The 25047-nt window shown below is 44.6% G+C and overlaps 1 protein-coding gene across 2 annotated transcripts in view; it reads right to left on the bottom strand.

The window, feature by feature from the left end:
- Ttll4 (tubulin tyrosine ligase like 4) overlaps window positions 1-25047 on the bottom strand; it is a 52280-nt gene that overhangs the window by 9264 nt on the left and 17969 nt on the right. The window contains exons 2-15 of one of the 2 annotated variants that reach the window (XM_052749884.1): window positions 19403-20489; window positions 18918-19027; window positions 17946-18055; window positions 17533-17596; window positions 12065-12189; window positions 11540-11650; window positions 11136-11212; window positions 10106-10297; window positions 9942-10024; window positions 9631-9759; window positions 9250-9372; window positions 8885-8983; window positions 8065-8199; window positions 6974-7120 (exon numbers count right to left, since the gene is read on the bottom strand). In XM_052749884.1, coding sequence (XP_052605844.1) covers window positions 6974-7120; window positions 8065-8199; window positions 8885-8983; window positions 9250-9372; window positions 9631-9759; window positions 9942-10024; window positions 10106-10297; window positions 11136-11212; window positions 11540-11650; window positions 12065-12189; window positions 17533-17596; window positions 17946-18055; window positions 18918-19027; window positions 19403-20395 — 2498 coding nt within the window. In that variant the 5' untranslated portion in view covers window positions 20396-20489. Of the gene's footprint in view, window positions 1-6973; window positions 7121-8064; window positions 8200-8884; window positions 8984-9249; window positions 9373-9630; window positions 9760-9941; window positions 10025-10105; window positions 10298-11135; window positions 11213-11539; window positions 11651-12064; window positions 12190-17532; window positions 17597-17945; window positions 18056-18917; window positions 20490-25047 lie in introns of both variants that reach the window. The other variant, XM_052749883.1, reaches the window with a different exon arrangement.

The following is a 25047-nucleotide window of genomic DNA, read 5'->3' as shown; positions in this document are numbered from 1 at the left end:
TATGGTCACTGTTGAGATATAAAAATGGCTAGCAGGCCAATGAGATGGCTCAGTAGGTAAAGATGCTGGCCACCAAGCCTAATGACCTGAGTTCAACTCCTGGAATCTACATGTGTCTGGTACCCCAAGAAATTCCTTTAACCAAAGAGGCTTGAAGAAAGTTCCAATTTGATAAAAAAAAAAAAAAAAAAAAAAAAAAAAAGTAGTCATTCTCCTTGTCTCTGACAAAAGGCACCTGTGGCTCTTCCATTAACATTAAGACTACAGTACCTACTAACTTGTCAAGGTCAAGGCTACCTCTAGGCTCACTCAGTACCTGCTTACCAGTCCCACCCCAGCTCACAAGCTCCCTTTCTCCAGTTCCCACATAACCCTAGAAAGAACCATCACTTCTCTCTGCTTTCCCTGGGAGACAGCCTCAGCGGCTTCAGTACACTTTCCCTTTTACCCTGAGTGGCTTTTCTTTACTGAGCCCATTTTTCGTTCTTCTGGTGAGGAAACCCCAGGAGCAGCATAAATGAGATCCCTTCCAAGGGACTAAGCTACCCCGAACCAAGCTGTTGATCTGACAATCCTAAGGGAGGTACGGATCAATAGTTTCTGCTGGCTTTTGCCACCTACCATATTTGGCCTTGTTCCAAATTCTAGAAACTACCTCTCCTCTCTTGGTTACTCTGGCTCCTGAAGTCTGCTATGCCCACATGGCAATGTCTCTCTAGTGGGTGTCACTCCAGAGCAGACTGCTTTATTTACTATTACTACAAAAGCCAAATCAGTGTGCCAGGAAGCTCCTCCTGCCCCTCTTGGGCTCCACTCACAAGGACAAGGGACACCTTTCCTCTGTGATTTGGAACATTTCTCTTTGACAGGTTTCCATTCTGCATGGGGACACACCAGATGGAAATTCTTGTCACAATGACACTTTATGCACCTCAGTTCAGCAAGCATTCTTTCTCCTTCCTCTAGGAACTTCAATTCCACCTGCAGTCCCACTAGGCTATCTCTCGGCTCCCACTTGCCTGCTCTGCTCTATCTCTTCCTCAAGCCCTCCTAGGCCTCTCCTTCCTTGGGGACGGCTCCTCCCACAGCTTCTCTAGGCCCAAGCACTGCTCTTCTACACGTTCTCTCTTGGGGCTTATAGTAAACCCTTTGTTGTGAAATATTTGTTTACACTGTGAAGATGTGTCTTTGCCAAAGTGCCTTCTGATTGGTTTAAGAGAGCTGAATGTCCAATTGCTAGGCAGGAAGAGAGGTTAGACGGGACTTCCAGGGACAGAGAGAACTCTGGAAGAAGAAAGGTGGAATCGTCAGCCAGACAGGGAGAGGAGACAGGAAGTGCAAGATCGAAGAGAGATAAAGTCACATGGCAGGACATGGATTAAAAAATACGGGTTAATTTAAGTTATAAGAGGTAACTGTGACAAGCCTAAGCTAAAGGCCAAGCTCTGGGCCATTATTTACTTGATGGCAGTTCAAAGATGGTCTGACAAGAAAGCTTGCTACAAATGGCACCCAACATGGGGCCATGTATATCCACATAAGGCCTGAGAAAGCTTAAAAAAAAAAAAAAAAAAAAATTCAGAACATGGAGTGTCAGACCTGGTGACCATGGTCTCCTGGGTAGGCTCAGCATACAGAAGCACAGCTCTTTTAAGAGGCCCTGCTGTGCAGCAGAGCACTTGAGTAGCCAGTCCACTAGGTAAAAAAGACCTGCTACTTGGACTGAGCAAATTCCCAGAGCTGGGGCAATAAGGCTCTGGCCGGTACATACACAGTACAGATACAGACACACAGCTAGGCTCCCACCAAACTGAGCAAGGTGAAGCCAGCCACCAACGCTGCAGGTAGCCTAGCCATTTAAGGTTTGTCTCCCCTGGTCAGAGGGCTGCAGGCACAGAGTAAAGTGGTCCAGACCAAGAAAACCTTTAAACAGACACAGTAAAAAAAAAAATGGGTATAGTCATAAAAAAAAAAAATAGTTTAAAAACAATAAAGTCTTTAAAGAAATAATAATAGAAAAAGAATAAGCCACATAAGGATGGGAAATATACAGGGCATCTAGATCCTGTATGGTGCTCTGTTGACTTTGAATTTTTTAAATACTAATGTTAAAAAAAAAAAAAAAAAAAAAAAAAGCTCCTGAGAGACATTGGATAATGGAAACTGCTAAATTAAACCAACCTATATATTTTAAGACTATCTTGGCTTCAAAATGGAAGTCAGGAAATGTGTTGAATTGGAGGAGAGGTTATGCCTTTGTTTCCACAGGAAACAACAAGTTATGGTTCTCTTTAAAATTAATAAAGGTCAGATTGATCAGGGGAGACCTGAAAATCTTGGCTACAGACATGAAGAAAAAAAAAAACAAGACAGACTACAGGACAGGCTTATCCCTCTACTATGGGAACAGCTCTGAGACTGGATGAGAAATCTTGTTGGCTACAGAGTCCTTATGACAGCTTGGTTATGCAGTCCAAATAGACTTATAAAGTTGACAGATGTCTTTTACCTGCACAAACATAGAACAAAAAATCATCTTTAGTTGACTAGTATACACTGCACATTCCATACTTGTGTTAACATAGATTATATATATATGCTACCTTTAAGAGTTTGTGTGTTTTCAGAAAAAAGATCAGACACAATAAAGACAAGGACCCAGGTGATCCAACCTCTCAGAATGCTTCTGTTGCAATTTCATCAAAATTCTGCATCTAGAACAACTTCAAAGCTGCTAGCTGAGATGGTCTGGCCGTACAGACTATCCAGCCAAGGCTTCAGATAAACTCTACACTTTCCGATCACATAGAAACTAAACAAAAAATAATAAGAGCTAGCTCTCCCAGGACTTGATCATTATCCCAATTTTCTTAGGGTCCCCTAAAAATGCCAGCGCTCTAGACAACAGAAAGCAGTTGAGAAAATATGACCCCTACTTTCCCAAGAGGTGGGGTTGGTGGGTTTTGCTTGTTCGGTGAGTTATGGATGTTTGTCATCATTTAGTGGGGTTGGTTGTAAATTGTTACAGATCATGGTAAGGGAAGAAACTAAGCAAGGGAGGTTAGATTCAAGGATCTCTTTTTTAAAAAAGAAAAGTGTGTGTGGGGGGGGAATATAGGAATGCTAGGATAAAAAGTAGATTATTGAATCTACTTTAAACTAAAAAGCAACTATTAATCACAAATCTTTTTTTTTTTTTTTTTTTTTTTTTGGTTTTTCGAGACAGGGTTTCTCTGTGTAGCTTTGCGCCTTTCCTGGGACTCACTTGGTAGCCCAGGCTGGCCTCGAACTCACAGAGATCCGCCTGGCTCTGCCTCCCGAGTGCTGGAATTAAAGGTGTGTGTTACCACCACCCAGCTGTTTCTGTCATTTCTATAGTCTGGAAATTGCTTGCTCTGTATGTCCTGTTACTCAGGTAATATTATATCCTTCTCAGGTCTCTGATGGAGTTGAAGACTAGATAGACAGTTACAGTTTTCCTTGTTACCAAATTCAGAAAAGAAACTCACAAAAGAGGCAAAAAGTGTCTAAGGTTGAGGAACATAAAAGCATGTTTATCTAAGAAAAGGTTTTAAGGTCTAAAAAGGTATTTTTAGGATGGTAATACAACTTATAATAGAAAATGGTTTAGGTATAAAACTTTGGACTCACTGAGGTAGGACAGGTAATACAATAGTTTCTCTGAATTTTCCAAATACAAATGGACTGGACATTGTGATGTAAATTCTTACCTGATAATTGTCCTTGTTGTTTATAGTTTTACTGTGTTAAGAGTTAAAACCTTCCCTTTTTATTTAGACAAAAAGGGGGAAATGTTGCAGAGTATTTGTTTACACTGTGAAGATGTGTCTTTGCCTGTAGAATTTCATTTTACAACTCTCTTTCCTTCTTGGACTACAAACAACTTGGCCTCAACACAGATCAATGGCCAAAGGTTGTATGCTCCATTTTCAAATTCTCTCATATGGTAACAACTTCTGCCACTGCACAAGCAAATGATCCCCGAATCGCTTGTATCTAAATTTCCTCTGCTCTACACTTCCAAAGCTCTTATCTTTAAGGTTTTTCTGCTTCCCACTTAAAAATCTTTTATTCTATAATTTCTCTACCTTCTACTCTCAAAAAATCTCTTACGACTATGCTGTAAACTCTCTCAAGATTTTTAAATTAATTGGGCATGGTTACTAAATCTATAAAAATCATTACCTAAATTTGGCTTGAAAGATAACGAAAGGTTTATAGCTAAATCTTACGTGGGTAATCTCAATTTACTACAACTTACTACACATGTAACTTGGATTCAACTCTTGTTTAAAAACATGAACTTACCAAAAAAAGATATTTTAAATAGTAACCACATGGTTGGCAGCCATCTTTACTAAGGTTAAAGGATACGTGGCATGCGACTTTATCATCTTAAGGTGACCACTAAGGTAACACCTATAAAACCTCTTAGTCCTACTGAGTCCTTGGTTTATCACTGTATCTCCTTTTAGACTAAGGAAGCAACAGCAAGTCTCCAAAATATTTTGGATTCGTATGTATTTTTGTATGATGAGAAATTCCCAAGGTTATAAAGGTATACTCAGGTTAACAGAACTTAACTTAGAAATGTATGTCTAACCACTTATGTCTTTGCTAACTCTGTTCAACACTAGGCTTCTAAAAAAATTTTTAAATAAGAAACAACATAGGTATGTTTGATAAATAAAATTTATAAATTTGGGCTGGAGAGATGGTTCAGAGGATAAGAGCACCAACTGTTCTTCCAGAGGTCCTGAGTTTAATTCCCAGCACCCACATGGTGGCTCACAACCATCTGTAATGAGATCTGGCACCCTCTACTTCGTACATAATAAATAAATAAATAAATCTTAAAAAAAGGATTTAGGGCTGGAGAGATGGCTCAGTGGTTAAGAGCACCGACTGCTCTTCCAGAGGGCCTCAGTTCAATAGTTCAATTCCCAGCAACCACATGGTGGCTCACAACCACTTGTAATGAGATCTGGTGCCCTCTTCTGGCCTGCAAGGACACATGCAGGCAGAATACTGTATACATAATAAATAAATAAATCTTTAAAAAAAAAAAAAAAAAGGATTTATAAATTCCTAAGGTCTACTCAGGTTCACAATAATATATGTTTTAGCCTCTTTGCCTTTGCTAACTTTGTTAAGTTTCAGCTATTTGGATAAACTGAGCCATACAAGAAACTATGATGTTCTATAATGGTGCACGATAAAAGACTAACTTCTAAAGAGTTATATAATTCATTTAGTGACAAGTTTTATTTAGCCTCCTGTATATGTTTAAAGCAAGTAACTTAAAACAAGTTTGTTGAAATCAGGTATACTCAATAGATTATAGTCCTCAAACTCTTCAGAGATCTGCTGAATAAGGCATTTTTAATTAAAAAAAAAAAAAACTTGCCAGGGTCTGGAGAGCTGGTTCAGAGGTTAAGAGCACAGGCTGTTCTTCCAGAGGGCCTGAGTTCAATTCCCAGCACCCACATGGTGGCTCACAACTATCTATAATGAGATCTGGTGCCTTCTTCTGGCATGCAGGCATACATGAAGGAAGAATATTATATACATAATCAACAAGTAACTCTTAAAAACAACAAATATCTTCCAATGACAGAAATGCCAGCTCCTACTGGGAACTCTAAGGTATCCAAAGAAGATAGATGGAACATGACTCCACCTGATTTGTGGTCACTCACACTGGGCAAAACTTCCCCATGCCTCAACTTGCCACCAGGGCTCTACCCAAGCTATGGACACTGTTGGGTTGACTGCCCTATCTCTCAGACCTGGGTCTGGTAGCCAAAGGCTGATGCTGCTCTATGTTGTAGCTGAAGATTTACTGCTATCCTGTATGGAAGCCAAAAAGAGACCACTGCTCAACGAAGCCGCCGCCGGAGCCTAGGGCAACCTTCTAGGTAGTAGGTAAGTCTCTGTCATTGTAATTGATACATAGGCCATTTGGATTATATTTTTATTACTTTTTGTAAACTTAAACAATTCTTATAAGCTTCAGGGAGTCCACTTGGATCTACCTCTCACAGGTCAAACAGAAAGAACTGACTCCCTTTTGGCAAATGGAATAATTCAGGTAACTGCAGGACAAGGCCAAGTTTACCTCCAGAAACACAGGGGGTAAAGTAGGTCAGTTACCAAGAAAATCACTTTTGTTTATTTTTTGTGTTTTAAGATAGAGTCTCACTCTGTATCCCAGACTAATCTCTAACTTGCATGAGATGTCCTGGCCTGCACCTCTAAGTGCTGGGATCACAGGTGTGAAACAGCATGTTCTGCTGGGAGCCAGAATTCATACTCTACCCCCTCATTCTCTTGGGCTGAATTGATTACTGTTATAGGATCTTCAATGTCCTTATTTATAAACTACAATACTAATATGCAGGCTACAGAATTGAGTGGATAAACTGTATTTCCCTAACTACCCCCGCCCCCCCAACCCCAGTACTTACTAAACATTAGTTTCCTCAAAAATAGTTTCAAAACTTTGGAGCGATGAAGGAAAAACTCCACACTGAAGTGCTTCAGAAAGATGTCTAGAACTAGGTTTTGATGGATAGAGAATCTGAATGAGGGCATCTTTAGAATGAAGAAACCACATAAGCAGATGAAAGAACACTACATAGTCCTTAAGGATCTGCCAGGGCACCAGAATCAAGCAGAGTAGAAACATACACCCAGGAAAAATGGCTGGGGCCTCCAATGTCCAGGTATGGAGGTTAAATTTGATCCTTGGGTCCTGTAGAGATTCTGAACATAAAGTAATCAGACTTACTTCCAGGGTACTGATATGGCAGTGGTATGTGGACAGACAGCAGAAGCAGACTGAGCCATAAAGGAGACCACACAAGCGAGAGGCTCCCAAACCCATTCCTTCCCCAAATCACAATGGGCTGCTCCTGCTGCCATCCCAACCTAGAGAAGCTGAGAAGCAGACCTGGTGCTGGAGCCGCTGGAGCTGCTGGGGCTGCTGGAACTGGAGAGGATATCTTCCATGGTGGGCAGAACGAAGCCTGCCAGGTTCAGGAGGTCTCGGATCATCTGGCCTTTGATGCTGATGTCCAGGGGAGAATTGGAGTGGAGGCTGCAGGGAAGAGTGCAGACCAGGGTCAAAGCAGCACTCCAGAATGATTTGGGGTCCTCCACCAAAATCAGGGCTTCTTTTGTTTTTTTTGGTTTTTCGAGACAGGGTTTCTCTGTGTAGCTTTGCGCCTTTCCTGGGACTCACTTGGTAGTCCAGGCTGGCCTCGAACTCACAGAGATCCGCCTGGCTCTGCCTCCCGAGTGCTGGGATTAAAGGCGTGCGCCACCACCGCCCGGCAAAATCAAGGTTTCTTATTTCCTGGCTTCTTTACAAGAAAAGAGACTCCAATACCACATGTGTGAGCATCTTCAGCAAATATGCTCAACTGGGTATGGTGGCACACGCCTTTAATCCCACCACTCAGTAAGAAGAGGCAGGTGCCGGGCGGGGGTGGTGGCGCACGCCTTTAATCCCAGCACTCGGGAGGCAGAGCCAGGCGGATCTCTGTGAGTTCGAGGCCAGCCTGGGCTACCAAGTGAGTTCCAGGAAAGGCGCAAAGCTACACAGAGAAACCCTGTCTCGAAAAAAACCAAAAAAAAAAAAAAAAAAAAAGAAGAGGCAGGTGAGTTCAAGGCCAGCCTGGTCTACAGAGAGAGTTCCAGAACAGCTAGAGCTACAACAGAGAAACCCTGACTCAAACAAACCAACAACAAACAAACAAATACCCTCAAAGACAACAAATACCCTCATGCAGCTTGGTGAACTTGCCCACGCCCTTGGTTTGCTAGAAAATGGTAGGGATCAACAACTTTTAATAGCACTTTTCTATTCTCAAAGATCCTTAAGTTAACAGCAAAGAATCAGTGAATGAGTATAGACATGACAGGAAGATACATATCCTAGTGAAGGAGAGACCTTCCCAAGTCAACAAGACGATAATGACAGGGATTCTGAGGATGAAAGGTGGATTCTACTCAGAGTAACTAACAGTACCACCTACCTACCTTGGGGAAATGTTGACTTCTAGGACCCAGGGCTTTAGGTTCTCATCCAGCATGATGTCAAAACCAAAGAGTTCATGACAGCTGTAGGGGCGCCGCACATACAACTTCAGTAAGTTGGTCACGTAGGGCTCTGACCTGCCGGTGGGATATCTTGAATTAAGAGGGCAGAAGCCACTTTCTCTTTTAAAGTGCCTCCTCAGAGCCAACAGCGGATGTATGCGTACAATCCCCATGCAGAAAACAGGGAAATAATCTTGGCAATATCAGACTATCTCAATCACGAACACCACCCACTCCCATCCCAAAACAGTAGCTCTTAAGAGATGTGCCTGATCTGGGCCATCACCTTGATGAAGTTTGGTAAATGAGAGGTATGGTGGTCTGAGTGAGAACGGCTTCCATAGGATCATATATTTGAACAGTTGGTTTCCAGTTGGTGGACTGTTAGGGAAGGATTAAGAGGTGTGGCCTTATTGGAGAAGGTGTGTCACTAGTGGTGGGCTTTGAGGTTTCAAAAGTCCAAACTATTCCCAGTTAGCCCCCATGCCTTGTGCTAACTCCCTGGAATCCTAAACCCCAAATTAAATGCTTTCTTTTATAAGTTGCTTTGGTCATGGTGTTCTTATCACATTAACAGAAAACTAAGAAAGCAGAATTTAACTCTACTTCTTCCTATCTGCTGTCCTCAAAACTGAAACACAAAATGGGCACAGCTTCAGGGCACAGCTTCAGGGCGCAGCTTCAGAGCGCAGCAGAGAGGCAAGGAGAAAACATGAGGGTTCATGGCACACCCAACAGCCAAAGGAGCACTGAAACTCACGAGATGATGGTTTTGACAACAACATCCTTTATCTTCTCCCAGATGATATCACTATTAATTCCCTTCTGGCTCAGGTAATTCCACAAAGCCTTCAGTGCCCTGAAGGGAGAGAAGGAAGGACTTGTGCTTAGTCCTAGAAATGAGTGATGAGAAAAACAAGGAGTAAGGAGGTAAAGACACCTTCTTTGTATTTCCCCAATGGTATCTGGACATAAGAAAGAGATGCATTCGGATGCAAACAGACCAATTCTGAAATGACAAGTGCACTAATATTCCTCAACTCCTGCCCCAAACCTCCCAAAGGCAAAGAAAGCCCTTCCTAGGTTCAAGACAGAGTTTTGATCGGGACACACTGCCCTCAGTACCATTTGTGGCCCTGGCAGGCTGTCTCATCAGCGTTGGCCTGGTACTCGGCATTCTTTTTATTGACACTGTAGTTGGTCAGGTGCATGAACTTGTTGCTAAGACTCTTCATGGAAGGCGAATACCTGGAAGTGAGAAAATGGCAGAGGCATGATGGCGAGAAGAGATGGAGAAGAGGCCAACTATTTCCCCAGGAAGGAGATAAAGGACAAGTGCTAATCCACTCGGCAAGCTCAGGAACTCTTTCCTCATTTCCCACCCTCCCACCTTCCTTACTGACGAAAACCACTACTAAGCTATCTGCTCCTTTTCTGCTCAGTGACGTCATCCCGAGGAAAGGAAATCTCCCAGTGTCAGGGGAATGCCTCACCACCAGCACATACTTGCAACTGGCAAAGCGGACGAGTCCATCCGAAAAGAGGTAAATCCGTAGAGGATCGTAAGAAGTAACGTAAACGTAGATCCGAAGATCAAATTTGCTGCCACTAATGAGGTAGGGTTTGTGTAGATACCTACGGAGAGGAAAGGCTACCTTTACACCAGCCGGATGAGTAAGGAGCTGTGGTGAAAACCTTCAACAGTTGACTAAGGAAGGTCTTTGGCTGGGAGGTCACGAGGTACAACACTCTAAGAAGGGAATTCAGAGACCAAGAAGACAGGAAGATGGAGAGGAATGTGAGCTAGATAGGCTCACCTCTGTACCAGGAGGGGCCTGCGCTTGGGGAGCTGACTCCATTTGTGAATGACCTGAATGCCAATGCCTCGAGCAGATGCTGGCTAGAAGTCAAAGGGAAGGAGATGAGATCTGCTGTCTTTCCCTCTCGTCCCATCATCTACTTCTCCCTTTGCCCCACTCACTGGCTTCACAATCCACTTCTGGCGGCTGCTGCTCTCCCAGGCTTTGCGCAGGAGCTTGGCATCCTGGGGCAGGATGAAGGACTGGGGGAAGAAACTGAACTCTTTCTTGCCAAAACGGCTCTGCATGCGAGACAGGTTCCGCCACAGCCGGTCCTTCCTCCCAATCTGGAAGGAGCCTGGGAAGTGGTTTAGCTACAGAAGGCAAAAAGGCAAGTAGAGGGGAAGGCAGAGGTGAGACCAAGAAGAACAAGAGAAGCCCCGCCCACCAACACTCCAGCATCCCCCGCAAAGTTCATGTTCCTTTTTCTGCCACCATCTAGACACAAACCAGAGTCACCCGGCAAGGGTGAACTAACCAGGGAACTGCCTCCACCAGACTAGCCTGTGCCTGTGTCTATGGGGGCATTTTCTTGATTAACTATTGAGGTGAGAGGGCCCAGGCCCACCTAGGCAGAAAGCAAGCTGAGCAAACCATGGAGAAGGAGCCCATAAGCAGTGTTCCTCCACAGTCTCTGCTCAGCTCCTGCCTCAGCTTCCCTCAGTGATAGACTGAGCTGTAAGCCAAAGTAACCCTTTCCTCTCCAGACTGCTTTTGGCCAGTGCTTTATCACAGCAAGAGAGAAGCAAACTAGAAGAGTCGTGACAGTCACTTGGAATACAAAGGAAAAACTATTACCTATTTTCCCATGACAGCATGTGAGACAAGACCACTGGGAAATCTAGGGGCATGAGGACACAGTGTTCCAACAGAACCACAGAACACTCGTGACATAAACATAGCTTGTGGAGTAGAATCAGTTAGTGGTAATGGGAAATTCATCCAACTGAAAACAGACAAGGCCTCTCAAGACACAGAATGAAAATCAGCTGAGCAGCAACAGGCCTGGGGTGGGAGACACTTTGCTAAGACCCCCACTGTGTTCTCCAGAACTCTCCTCTCCAACTGTCCTCACATGAATGCTCTTCCAATGTCCCCTCTCACTGCCCCAACAACACTCTCATCCTGGCCTAGTCCTTGGAAAGGACCCACCTTCTGGTGCTCTCGAATGGATCGAAAACCAGGAGACTTCATGTGGTGACCCCAGCAGCCCAGCCAGTCATCATTCCCTGCAGAAGGCAATCAGAAGGTCGGTCTCACTTAATAGCTCAGACTCTGGGACAGAACAAGGCCTCACCGATGGACTCACAAAGGTGATTTAAGAGTTACCATGGAGCTGCCCTACATGAGGCCTTAAGACCAGGGCCAAAACAATGGTCTTCTGCCTCCCAATTCTGAGCAACTGGCTCAGCCCAGAGGATTTTTAGAGTTACACCCTTCTATGAGGTTGGAAGCTTCAAGACAGGGTCCCCACATACAACAAGGGGTCTCTAAGGCTCTCTTCCTGCCCAAACCCCATCTGGCAGGGCAAGGAGGTCAGTGGGAGAGTAACTCACTCTTGCTGATTTTGAAGTGCGACCGTCCAATGGTCTGCTTGACTATGTTGGGGGTCACTGTGCTCATCTTCCACCGCAGAAGCTTCCTCTGTTCCCAGGGAAGCTTCTCCACTGGGGAAAGGCAAGGGCAGGAGGGTCCCAGTGAGGAGATGAAAAAGATGGCAGTGGTACCATCCTTTCCTGGGCAGACAGATCACTACAAATGTTCCAGATCAGGTTTTAGAGAAGTGCACTTTATGGAAAGGGGGCTGTGCAGGAGTGAGGAGCAAAGGAAAGGTTGGAAGGGGGAAGAAACCGATTAGAGGCTGTGTGCTAAGTCAGGGTTGATTATGAGCCTGAGAAAGGCCAACAAAGGACAGACATGCAAAGTCCACTATTGAACCTACATCCCCGTGAGAACTGAGCACAGGGCAGTAACTACTACAAGAGCCATTCTGGAAGAGCCTCCCACCTCGTCCCCTCCACCCAGGTTAGCTAGCATCCTCCTGTGAGTTCCTCTGGATTTTGTCCCTTGGTTACATTTACCTCTTTCATCCCGAGTTCCAAAATAAATGGTAGGGGACACATTGGGGAAGAGACTGTAGATGAGGGCTGGTCGTACAACTTTCTCATGATTGGGAAGGGATTTGGACATTAAATCCACGCAGTTCCTGTGATGGAAAACAAATAGAGCATGGGAAAGTGACAGCTTTGAGGTGTTAACAGGATTGCATATGACTCTGAAAAGACAAGTGTTTAATAGTCATTCTGCAAATATGAACTCCTACAGTGCTAACCTGCCTGTAGTTATGGACACTACCAAGTGTCAAAGAGCCCAACACTCTGATAGTACATCTCCAACACATCCCATGGTAAGTCACAGATTGGGGGATCCCCAGAGGAGTTCTGAAAGAGGGAGTCTGGGTGGACCCTAGGAGAAAGGAGAAGACTGCTACACTACAACAAGGTGCGGGAGGAGGACAAGGATGACAGTGATAACTGAAAGGGAGAGGCAAATGCTGACGTTTGGTTTGGGTTTCTTCCAGACAGGGTTTCTCTGTGTAGCTTTGGCTTTGCCTGTCCTGGAACTCCCTCTGTAGCCCAGGCTGACCTCAGACTCACTGAGATCACACCTGGCTCGGCCTCCCGAGTGCTGGGATTAAAGGCGTGCGCCCCCACCACCCGGCCCGGACATATTTTAAGTGAGGAACGAACAAAGGAGAGAAAAGCAACAGTGGGACCGGGCCTAAGCTCCGGCTCACGTGCAAACATGGCCGGCTCGTGTCCTTCTCTACTCGTGACTCCGACGGCAACCCGGGTCTGGATCTATCTCAGAGACAGAGGGGGGCGGCCCCTGGGCCAGGGTCTTTACACTGAACTGATAGGAGCCATAAATATTACCGTAAGATCAATTTTCACATTGTAAAGAAAAGAAGAAAAACCAAATATCTCAGTAGCAGAACCCTTGCCTAGCAGAGAAGGCCCCGAGCTTGATCCCTAGAACTGTGACAATACTTTTTTAAAAAGTTACTCTTGTTATTTTCAGTACAACAGAAACAAGCTCTATATGTAAAACAATTCAGTGTTCCGTAACCTATGATTTTTAAAAAATTTTTTTTTTTTTTTTTGGTTTTTCGAGACAGGGTTTCTCTGTGTAGCTTTGTGCCTTTTCCTGGAACTCACTTGGTAGCCCAGGCTGGCCTCGAACTCACAGAGATCCGCCTGGCTCTGCCTCCCGAGTGCTGGGATTAAAGGCGTGCGCCACCACCGCCCGGCCTAAAATTTGTTTTAAAGATAGGAGTTTCTACAGAAAGGCAAGGCTGGTCTCAAATTCCTAATCTTCCCACCTCAGCCTCTCAAGTGCAGGCATTAGACATGCACCACCATGCCCCACCAAACAAGGAACACTGAAGAGAACGAGCCACGCTACAGAACAGAGACAAGGCAGGAAGATACGGGGGCACAGAAAGCGTCCGTCCGTCCACCCTACAGCTAGCAAATGCATTTCTGGACGGACCCATGGCTCCGAGAAATAAAGACTGGTGCATTGCAGGATATTTCATCACACTGTGAACCCCAAGATTGTGTTATTACTGGAAAAACCTGTTTCTAGTTGTCGTACAGCTCAGCCCTGGCACACACTTTTAAGCTTTCTGCTTAAATAATGTAAACAGGATTAAAATAAAGTCAACCATAGGTCAAGAGGTGGAGCAGGCAACCAGCTGACAGGAAGGGAACATAGGATTATTAAGAAAAAAAAGAGAGTAAGAGGGAGTCAGGAGGATGGATAAACACACAGGAAGTGGAAGGGAGGGACATTCAGTTTGAAGAGTTTTTGAGACAGTGTAGTTCTTGAGAAGAGGGAGATTTCTGGGATGTCAGAGGAAGGTCAGCCAGGTGCTTTCTCTGCCTGAGGTAGCAGGCTTTCACCCCAGCATCTGGCTCCCAGAGTCTCTATTGGTAACAGTTGAGATTTTGTTAAAAACACTCATGTTCACATAAAATATGGGCAGGATTCCTTTCAGTAACCTTCTTACGACAGTTCAAAGTTGGAAACAACCCAAACAGCCTCAACAAGAATGGTGAAGCTAATGACACGTATCAGCAGAGTGTGGCAGTAGTAGGGGCACATGCTGGGGTCGTTCTATCATCTACAGTCACAAGGTCTGGGCCAGCCAGGGCTGTACGAGACCCTTCTTAAAAAACTAGGGAAGGTTGCCGGGCGGTGGTGGCGCACGCCTTTAATCCCAGCACTCGGGAGGCAGAGCCAGGTGGATCTCTGTGAGTTCGAGGCCAGCCTGGTCTACAGAGCGAGATCCAGGAAAGGCGCAAAGCTACACAGAGAAACCCTGTCTCGAAAAACAAAAAACAAAAACAAAACAAAAACAAAAAAAAACTAGGGGCTGGAGAAACGGCTCAGTGGCTAAGAGCACTTGTTCTTGCAAAGGATCTGGGTTCATTTTCCAGCATCTATATTTCAGCTCACAACCACCCATAACTCCGGTTCCAAGAGATCACGGACGGACAGGGACAGATGGACGGACCCGGACGGACGGACGAACAGGCAGGCAGGCGCGCGCACGCACGCGCACGCGCACACACACACACACACACACGCACACGCACACACAGAACAAACAGCATAATGAAAGGGTACTGGACTTATCCTTAGGCAAGGCTATAAGCTATGACCCTGGAACATTTAATCTCCTTCAACGGCTCTCAGTATTTTCGCTGGTCTCAAATGTCTTCCATTGCTAATATCACATGATTCTGCACAGCTGCAGAAAACGCAACACAACTATTGCTGGGAGGCAGGGACATCACCTGAGCTTCTGAGTTTGGGGACAAGGCAAGGATCCATCTCTGATTTATTGATTTTTTTCTATGTTGTCAAATATCATTTTTTAATAACGGGGGAAACTAGGCATGGTGGTTCACATTTGTAATTTCATATTCTATAGGCTGGAGCAAGAAGGTTACCATGAGCTCAAAGCCAGCCTGGCTACACAGCCAATTTTTCTTTGATGGAGCTTGAGATCAAACCCAAGGCCTCACACTAGCCAAGTACTCTACCAGCAAGCTAAATCCTTCACCCATGAAATTTATCTTCTCCATCTAAAAGGCTAAAGGGGTGTGCAGCTTTCTTGATGATGGCCCACAAATGAACACACAGCCACTCTTGTATGTGAAAAGGCAAGACTCCAATTCAGTAGATCTATGATCTTTCTCTTATAGCAAACAGAGGCACTTAACTGACATCTAGTATCTGCAACCAGAACCAGCTTCACTTTTATGAAACCAAGACAGGGTGAGCTTAAAGAGACAGATCATGCAACAGACTGAGGACACACATGCCAGGACTTCTGTTCCCTTCACACAAAGATCGAATTTCATTTCTCCCATTTCCAGACATCTCTGCCTTCACCTTGCTGGTTTGCTGCTGCCACCACACCATCTTATTTACAGAGACATGGCAGCTTTGTTCATGCTAACCCAGACGCAGAGGGTCTTCTCAGCTACAGGTAAAGTGGATCAGACACCAAGAAAGCAGCCACTGTCACAGTACACTGGGCAAGCCCTGAGAGACAAGGCTAGGTTTTAACTAAAAATGAAAACAAGTATTTTACACTAAAAACAAAATGCCAATTTTTCATTCTTTAAGATGATTTTACTTTTATAATTTTTTACATTTACTTATTATGGGCTGTGCGTACATGACTGCCAGTGTCATTCAAGTCAGGGACACTTGAGGGAGTTGCTTCTCTCTCCCACCATGTTAATTCTGGGACTTGAACTCAGGTCATCAGGTTCAGTAGCAAGTGCCTTACCAGCTGAGCCATCTTGTCACCCTTAATTTTCCAATCCTTTGTATTTTTAGAACAGAAAAACCTTCAACATTCAATAATTCAGGAGTTCTCTTTTTTTTTTTAAACAAATGATAAAAGAGTTTAATTAATGAAGACAGGTCTAATTCTGAGGCAAGGCTGTAAGGGAAACAAAGAAGACTATGCTGGAGGATATGGTTTACTCTTTGTTTTTTGAGCTTGTATAGGCTGGCCTCAAATTCACAGTATTTATCCAGCATCAGATTCTGGAGAACTAAGATTAATGCCATGGCACCTAGCACCAAAAGTGTCTTATTTGGGGCTAGAGAAATGGTTTCAGCTTTGCAATAGATCTGAGTTCAGTTCCTAGCATCTACATCAGGCAACTCATAACTGCTTAGAACACCTTCACTGGCCCCCTACAGGCACCTGCACCGACTTACACACACCCATTAAAGATGAAATAAATCTCCTCTAAAGTGCCGTGCTGGTTAGTTTTTGTCAAACTGACACGAATCTAGGCGTATTTGGGAAGAAGGAATCTCAACTGGGAAAATGCCTCTGTAAGACCGGCCTGTAGGCAAGTCTGTTGGGTTTTGGTTAATGATTGATGGGGGAGGACCCCGCTACCTCACTGTGGGTGCTGCCATCCCTGGGCAGGTGGGCCTGGGGTATATAAGAAAGCAAGCTGATCAAGCCAGGAGGAACGTGTCAGGTAAGACGTGTTCCTCCATGGCTTCTGTCTCAGTTATGCCTTGAGTTCCTGTTCTGACTTCCCTTCATGATGGACTGGGATGTGGAAGTGTAAGCTGACATGACATAAACCCCTTTCTCCCCAAGCTGCTTTTGGTTATGGTGTTTTATCACAGCGATAAAAACCCTAACTAACACAAGTGCCTCTTTGCTTATTTTTAATTTTATTTTTTTTTTAAGATTTGTTTATTTATTATGTGCCAGATCTCATTACAGATGGTTGTGAGCCACCATGTGGTTGCTGGGAATTGAACTCAGGACCTCTGGAAGAGCAGCCAGTGCTCTTAACCGCTGAGTCATCTCTCCAGCCCCGCTTATTTTTAATTTTAATAATCTTTATTTATTTGTGTGTATGTGTGCTGGGGGTGCACACATGCTAAAGTGCACATATAGATGACAGAAGATAACTTTTGGGGGAGAAGATTGCTCCTCTTCTTCCAGCATGGGGTCCAGGGACTGAACTCCAGCTGTCAGGCTTGGAAGCAAGCAGCTTTACATTCTGAGCCACTGTTTGGTCCAAATGTGGTTTAAATAAGAGTCCTTAAATAAGTTCTAAAAGCCTTTTACAGAATAATGCTTTCAATATCTTTTGACATAGCATTCCAAAGTATTTGCACTACAAAAGGACTTAAATGGCATAATGGCGCGTAATCACAGCACTCAGGCAGATCTCTGTGAATTCAAGGCCAGCCTGCCTGATATGGTGATCTACATACTGAGTTCCAAGACAGCCAGGGCTATCTAGCTAGAGACCCTGTCTCCAAAAACAAAAAAATCAAAACAAACATTTCTTAAACTACAAGTATACACAAAACAAACAAACAAGAAACTCGAGGAGAATGAATTAGGGTTCTTAGGCCCAGTTAGGGTAATGTCATTACAACCTTCAAGTGTAAGGAATGAGCATCTGCCAATGATCGGCACAGCACTCACCGAGATATTATTGCCACCGACTCGCTGGGGGAGATAACACTTAAGGAAGAGCACTCTGAGTCTCCTGTAGAGAAGAACAGAGAAATCCTCAGCAGAAGACGGTGCTGCATGTGCACCCTCACCAAGCCCAGGCAACTATTTCTACACCCTGGCTGTCAACCCTTCTTGAGGGAGCAATGAGCACCACTCCTGCTCTGCACTGCATTCCTTGAACTGAACAGATGAGAGGAGGCAAGACCAGTGAGACAGAGGGGCTAGAGACCAAAGGCCCTCACAAGCTCCCAAGTTAGGCCCCCAAAGCAAATGACTGATCCAGGATAATGTCAGTCAAGCCTGGCATACACTGTTATCCCCCTTCCCTAGGGGACAGTGACCAAACCCCATAGTAAGAGGCAAAAGGATTTCTTACTTACCTTCCTCTTCGTCATTTTCATCATGGCTGCAGCAATCTTCCAAACCATCTCCTAGTTCATCTTCTGTATCTTCAGGCTCCACCTGGTTTGGCTGGAGGTCAGTAGCTGAACTGAAAGAAAAGAATCATGCCTCCACCCAGGCCAACTCCATAAAAGAAGTCACACTGGAGTCTCATTCCTTCACTGTCTCCCAGTAACAGTCTCCTCATCACTAATCTGCTATTTCTTGCCTGGACCTCATAAACTATTTCTCAGGTCCTCAGAATTTAGGTCCAGCCATAGTTCCTCAGTTGTACATCCCTCATTTGCATATCATTTTCTTTGAAGTCTCTTTACAGTATGTAAGTTTAAAATTCTGCATACAAAAGTCATCAGTGAGTATCTGGTAATTTACATGTCCTTGGGATGCTCACTGGGAACTCAGAAGGCCTTGGTGGATCAAGGTTCTGGAACAATAACAAGACACAGGAGAAAGAACCAACTATGTCTATGTCTTCAACTCTGAATTGCTATCATACCAAGAATGCATGGAAATGCAATTTGGTTTGGAGTAAGTAGAAAAGTCACAGATCCTAAGATGTGTCTGGAATTCTTACTTCTCCCCTGGTAATAACCTAAAACAGGGATGGGCAAACTCTCCAAAGGAACTATCAGTAAACAGCTTCAGTTTTGTAGGTCATTCAGTCACAACTTTCCAACTCTACTGTTGTAACAAGAAAGCAGACAAAAAACCATAGTAAATAAATGGACAAGGCTGCATCCAATAAAACTGTTTAAAAAAGCAAGAATTAGTCTGCAAGCTAGTTTTCCTTCCCCACCTTAAAATCAATCCCTACATTAGAGCGAAAACTAAAACTTGTAGGACAGCTAAAAAATAAAACCAACTATCAGAGGTAGAGGGTAGCAGTGTCCCCAGATTATGGTCTAACTACTGTACTGTTCTAAATGAACCAAAGACAGGGTGCAACTTACCAACTACCCCTAGCACTTGAGCTCAGCTCCTTGGCTTCCTCAGGCTCCTTCCCAGGCTGGCCAAGATGGACAGAAGAAAGGCGGGTGGCCACTTCAGCTACACCAAGAGGCTGGAGGGAAGAAGGGGGAACAGGAGCTCTGTCTTCTCCAAGTAATTGGGGGTCAACTATAGACCCACAGGTAGGGCTGGGGTTGAGCCCATGGACATGTGAGGCAAGGAGGTGAATGCTGATCCTTTTGGTACAAAAGACTGTACTGTCCAACCCCAAAGTGTCTGAGGCACCAGGAAGGATCCCACTGTCTAATCCAATATCCTCCTGAGGAAACCGCTGGCCCATCAGAGGTTTCCACCGCCTGCTTCTGTTGAGAAGACCCCACTGGAAGCTGGGATTCACAAAACAAGCCTGCTCAAACTGGTAGCCTTGCCGTGGCATCTTCTCAAAGCCTTTTGCAGTCAACTTCCTCACAGCCTCAGTGAAGTGTACCTCTTTAGTAGCGCTCTGGGAATCCGGGTTTTCATCCAGGCCACAGGGATGTGCCTCCATCCTAAAGTTACTCTGACTGCACTGGGAAGAGGTAACACTGGCTGTGGATATATTGAAGGTGCTAGGGATAGATGGGGTGTTAGGGGCAGTGGCATCATCTAAGACAGCGCCAATGCTTTGGGGTACCTTATGGTCACCAGGCTGGGATACACAGTCTCCAGTACCCCCTGAATGATGCCAGGAGACAGGCTGGATCTTGGGTGAGGATACTGGCTTCAGGCCATCTGTGGCTTGTGATAAGGGCACTTTAGTGCTATTTGGCCTCATGAAGGAGTTGTTGTTCAGCATGGGCTTGTAGGAGGACAGTGGAGATGCAATCTTCCCTGAGATGGCAGAGGACAGGCTCTTCCTTGAAGGATTTTCCCCAGCTGCTGCCAGTGAGAGGTATGGATCAGTGGGTGAAGACGCCATGGGCTGGGCCATGGGGAAGACTGTAGAAGATGTGACTTTATTGGCAGTGACACTGACAGGGAGACCCTTCTGAGGGAGAGAAAAAGGTCTTTTCTCTGATGGGCTGGAACGCAAGCAGAAAGATTCCAGTTGCTGGTATGGTTTTTGCCTCACGTTGGTGCGGCGGTATAGCAGAGTATTGCTGAACAAGTCAGGGAGAGATTGCAGGTAACAGGGATTGCTGTGGCCTGCAACGACAGCTGTAGTCCCAGAGCTACATAGAGTGCTGGGGCAAAAGAAATAGGCTGGCTGGGGTGGGACTCCCAAGAGACTGGTGCCCAGCCCTGCTGACAGTGTGCCTACGTGCTTCCTTTCCAGTTTCCAGATTGGCTTCACCTGCTGATGGGCCTGAGCCCAGACTCTGACCTCCGAGGGTTTCTCGGGTGGTGAAGCAGACACTGTGCCTGAGGGATGTCTCTGCTTGAAGCTGTTTCCTCGGCGGCGCAGGCCAATATTGTAGTACTCTGTTCCTGCTGAGGCCATGAGGGGCCCACATCATGGTGACATGGCCTCATGGTCTGGCTCAGGTAAGGTGCCACACACCGCTAGCACCAGCTGCATCCTTGAATCCGTCAGCCTGCAGGGAGAGAAATGATTGGAAATGCTGCTGGCTTGTAAGGATGGGTCCTGAACTATGTAAGTAATAGGGTCTTGCTTCCATGTTAGTGACCAGTCTTGGTCATCATTTGGGGTCCTGGGAGAAGAACACAATTCCAGGGAGTTTGCAGTGGCCTTCCTGAGGTCTCCACAGGATCAAATCTGGCTCTATCAAAAACTAAGATTTTGGGGGCTGGAGAGATGGCTCAGAGGTTAAGAGCACTGACTGCTCTTCCAGAGGTCCTGAGTTCAATTCCCAGCAACCACATGGTGGCTCACAACCATCTGTAACGAGATCTGGTGCCCTCTTCTGGCCTGCAGGCACACATGCTGTATACATAATAAATAAATCTTAAAAAAAAAAAAAAAAAAAAAAAAAAACAAACAACCGAGCTAAATGACATTTAAAAAAAAAAAAAAAAAAAAAAAAAAAAAAAAAAAAAAAAAAAAAAAAAAAAAAAAAAAAAACTAAGATTTTAAGGGTCCACCAGTGCGAGGTTGCTCATGTGTCCACACTCTCAGAAAGCTTGCCTCTCTCCAAAGAGAGTAGTTGTTGGGTAGATATGATTAAGAGAGACACACACATATAAATATGGAACTGTCAAAGAAAAAGTTAAAGCCTTTTTTAAAAAATAAATAAATAAAAAATAAGTGTCTATTACCATCCCAGACTGTATCTGAATGGCTACCTTTTGTACTTAATATGGTAGGTAGGTCTGAAAGCGGCAAAGACCAGCCTGTATCCCCTTCTCAACTCATTCAGAAAGCTCAAAGGTTGTCCAAGAATGCATTGGCTCTACTGCTCTTGTTCCAATTAAACTGTCTTTACTTTGGTCCTTTTTTTTAAACTAGACAAATTCAGACAGAAATAGAAATTTTTCTGGCTAACCCTGAAATCTGTTTGAACAATTTCATCTCTTCAAGAATCTTGTCAACCATTCCAACTACAATTCCAACCAACATACTGGTTGGAAAGAAGGAAGGTCAGAACTAAACACCAACACTTTCTTACTTGCAGTGGTGACTTGATCCTCAGCATCCATATGGAACGGAGAACTGAGGGAGAGGCAGAAAGGCAGGAAAAGAACAGCACCTTTCACTCCAGGACCCAGCCTGCAGTCTGGTACTCTCTGGGGGTGGAGAAATTGTTTTGTATGTCTTCTCTTTCAAATTTTTCTCTAAAGCAATATATGCCCAGCCTTATCTCACAATTCTTCAACATGGTCACTGTCTAGATAGAACTCACAGAACATTCTAGTTCTCACAGCTGTGGGGAAAAGGTGGATCTGCCTGCATGACCACATCCAGAGGGAACTAACACCTGTCTAACCTCAGATGATGGAATCCTGATATCCCTATCAAGAGAGCTAGAGAAGGAGTCAGCAGGGAGATTTTTGTTCAAGTTGCATTTATGATATAACAGGAAGAGATTGTGTATTTTGAACAGAGTATTGTCCAAGATCCAAGAGCCCTGTCTACAACCACTAGAGGGGAGACACCAACAAAGAGCCTGAAGAAGTCATGTGATGTTGCCCTCCTTTCCTACAAACGCGGACCTACAGGGAGCCCTTTTCAAGAGTACAAAACATACAAGACGACAAAACGAAGGGTGAGCTAAAAACAGGATAAGTGCTATAAACAGTATTGAGGTCAGTATCCTCAAAAAGAAGAGACAAAATGCAACTCCACTCAAGTCCACATGCTGGAAATAGTGTTTAGGGGACAATTAACCTATACATATACAATAGAGAAGCCTGACATTGAAGGAGTCAAGCCCTACTGATGACTTTGTAAGACAGCACATGTGTACAATGTATGAGTGCTGGGTACACTCAAAAGACTCACAATTCAACTCAATTCTCTTTCAGGAACCCACATCTTGCCCTACCAATGCAACGCAATAGATACCCCAAAGCAATAGAACACAAGCGCTAAGGAAATAAAACCCAAGGCTGGCATCCCCTGAAAAACAATTCCACTAATGAGTTCCTAATCACTTCTATGCTTTTATAAGTTCTGGCCCAAGGCTTTATGGGTGACACGTCTAAGAGCATTCCATAGATTTCTCACCAATACCACAGATAATCCCACTTTCCCCCACAGCTGTCAATCAAAACCACTGCATAATACCTCAGAGCTAGACAGGTGGATGAAGAGACCCTTCCTTCTGATATACATACTACTCGATTTTTCTTCTCTGTAACTCACCAGGTAATTAATCCTGTGTCATGAACATCGACCACAGACTCCAACTGGTTTGTTCTTTGTTTTTTGTTTGTTTTTTGACAGGATTTCACTATACAGCTTTGGTGAGCTTGAAACTCAATATGTAAACCAGGATAACCTCCAGCTCACAGACATTTGCTTGCCTCTGTTTCCCAATTCTGGGATTAAAGGCATATGCCACTGCACCTGGCTGGCGTGCCTTTTAATACAACTAAGGAAGGAGGAGTCTAAGGATAAAATCCCACCATCTTCAAAGGCTAAGGGTAGCTGGCTCCCACACGGTATCCAACTGGCAACCTGAGTTAGCCCCAATGTAGGTGAACTCTTTTCTCACTGATGAGATACTCTTGTCTCTGAGACAATCATTTCCACTTTTTCTGTTCCATGGTGTGTAGGATAACAATTTAGAGGAAGGCCTTGGTCTTTAAGAAAAGTGTCTGTATGTACGGTCCAGGGAGGTGAGACGGTTTCTTTAATTATGACAAAGAGTTCCACAGCTCATAAGAGACATCCAGTGTCGGCTAACATGGAGGTGTTACGAAGTGCCAAGCAAAGACAAATCTGCTGTGTCAGATACTCTGTAGACAGTGGCTCCAAGAAAACAAAGTAAACAGTACCACTCCACAGCAGTGTCACTTAGAGGTGCCTCAATCTGGCTTTAGTTCAGAAGTAGTTTCTGGCTCAAACAAGGAAATGATGCTTGCTAAAAGCAACTTCTTTCTCTCTGGAAATTCCTAATGAAATCAAAACTCAGTGTCATGGGAAACAGATTTAGTGACAATATTCAAGCACTCTGTGTCCCCACCACTGCCAGAGGCCACATTTTCCTGTGTGATGCCCAGTGCCTACAGGAATGTGAGTGTCAAGCTTAAAAAGATTTGAAAGGGTCCAAATTCTAATAATTTGAGGAAATCAAATTATTTTCAAATCAATTTGAAAATAGTTTCAAAAGCTAACACACTAAGAACAGTGAGTTCTAGCTGGGCAAAGTGACACACGCCTTTAATCCCAGTAGTGTGTGTGTGTGTGTGTGTGTGTGTGTGTGTGTGTGTGTGTGTGTGTGTGAGGTGGTGGGTGGAGGCAGAGGCAGGCAGATCTCTGAGCTCGAGGGCCAGCCTGGTCTATGGAGTTCTAGGACAGTCATGGCTGCACAGAGAAACCCTGTCTCCAAACAAAACAAAACAACAAAAAATGCTAAGCTCCACCATCAAGTCAAAGTCCACACAGGCAGATACTGCCTGGCTCCCAGACACCCTCACAAGGCAGCTTCCTGCTGGGCGAAACCCATCCCCTGAAGTATTCTCTTGATTTCGAACACAGTATCATTTCACAAGCTTTTTCCCAGCCCCTTAAACATGTAAGTGTACTGTGATGACACACTGTGGATCTATCTGTATGCCTTTAGGACCCAGGGATCAGACTGTCCTTCTCCCAAAGGAAGCATTAGGATGAGCCACCCAGGGAAAGAGAAGAGGAAGCAAAGACGTGTGGAAGGCCATGCACAGACCATTGGTAGAAGTCTTCCTTCACAAATACCCAATTTAGTCTGGTGTGTTAGTGTGCGCCTTTAATTCCTGCATTCAGGAAGCAGGTGGCTCTCTATGAGTTCAAGGCTAGACTACTCTACACAGTCAGTTCTTAGCCAGCTAGAGCTATACAGTAAGATCCTGTCTCAGAACAAAGACAAATACCCAATTTAGCCAGGCATGGTAGCACACGTCTTTAATCCCAGCTCTTGGGAGGCAGAGCCAGATAAAGCTCTGTAGATTCCAGGCCAGCCTGGACTACACAGTGAATTCCAAGCCAGCTAGGGCTACATGGTGAGACCCTGTCTCAAAACAAAGAAACAAAAAACCCCAAACCACCCTACCACGACTTAGCATGCACATAGTGTACACACATACATGGAGGCAAACTTACACAGATAAAACAAAAATATTTAAAAGTAGCCAACTTAAGTCAAATTTCATAAAAGCAATTGATAATTAAGCAAATTAAAAAGCATTTTCTGGGGCTGGAGAAATGGCTCAGTGGTTAAGAGCACTGGCTGTTCTTTCAGAAATCCCGAGTTCAATTCCCAGCAACCACATGGTGGCTCACAGCCGTCTGTAATGAGATCTGGTGCCCTCTTCTGGCCTGCAGGGATACATGCAGACAGAACACTATACATAATAAATAAATAAATCTTTTTTAAAAATTTATTTAAAAAAAGAATTTTCTGAGGCTGGAGAGATGGTTCAGTGGTTAAAAAGCACTGACTGCTCTTCCAGAGGACCCAGGTTCAATTCCCAGCACCCAAATGGCTCACAACT

The sequence above is a fragment of the Peromyscus californicus genome, unplaced genomic scaffold, assembly GCF_007827085.1.
Source record: "Peromyscus californicus insignis strain IS unplaced genomic scaffold, ASM782708v3 Scaffold_21__1_contigs__length_65335640, whole genome shotgun sequence".
Taxonomy (NCBI): domain Eukaryota; kingdom Metazoa; phylum Chordata; class Mammalia; order Rodentia; family Cricetidae; genus Peromyscus; species Peromyscus californicus.
The sequence above is the reverse complement of the archived record's forward strand: the minus strand, read 5'-3'. Positions and strand labels throughout refer to the sequence as shown.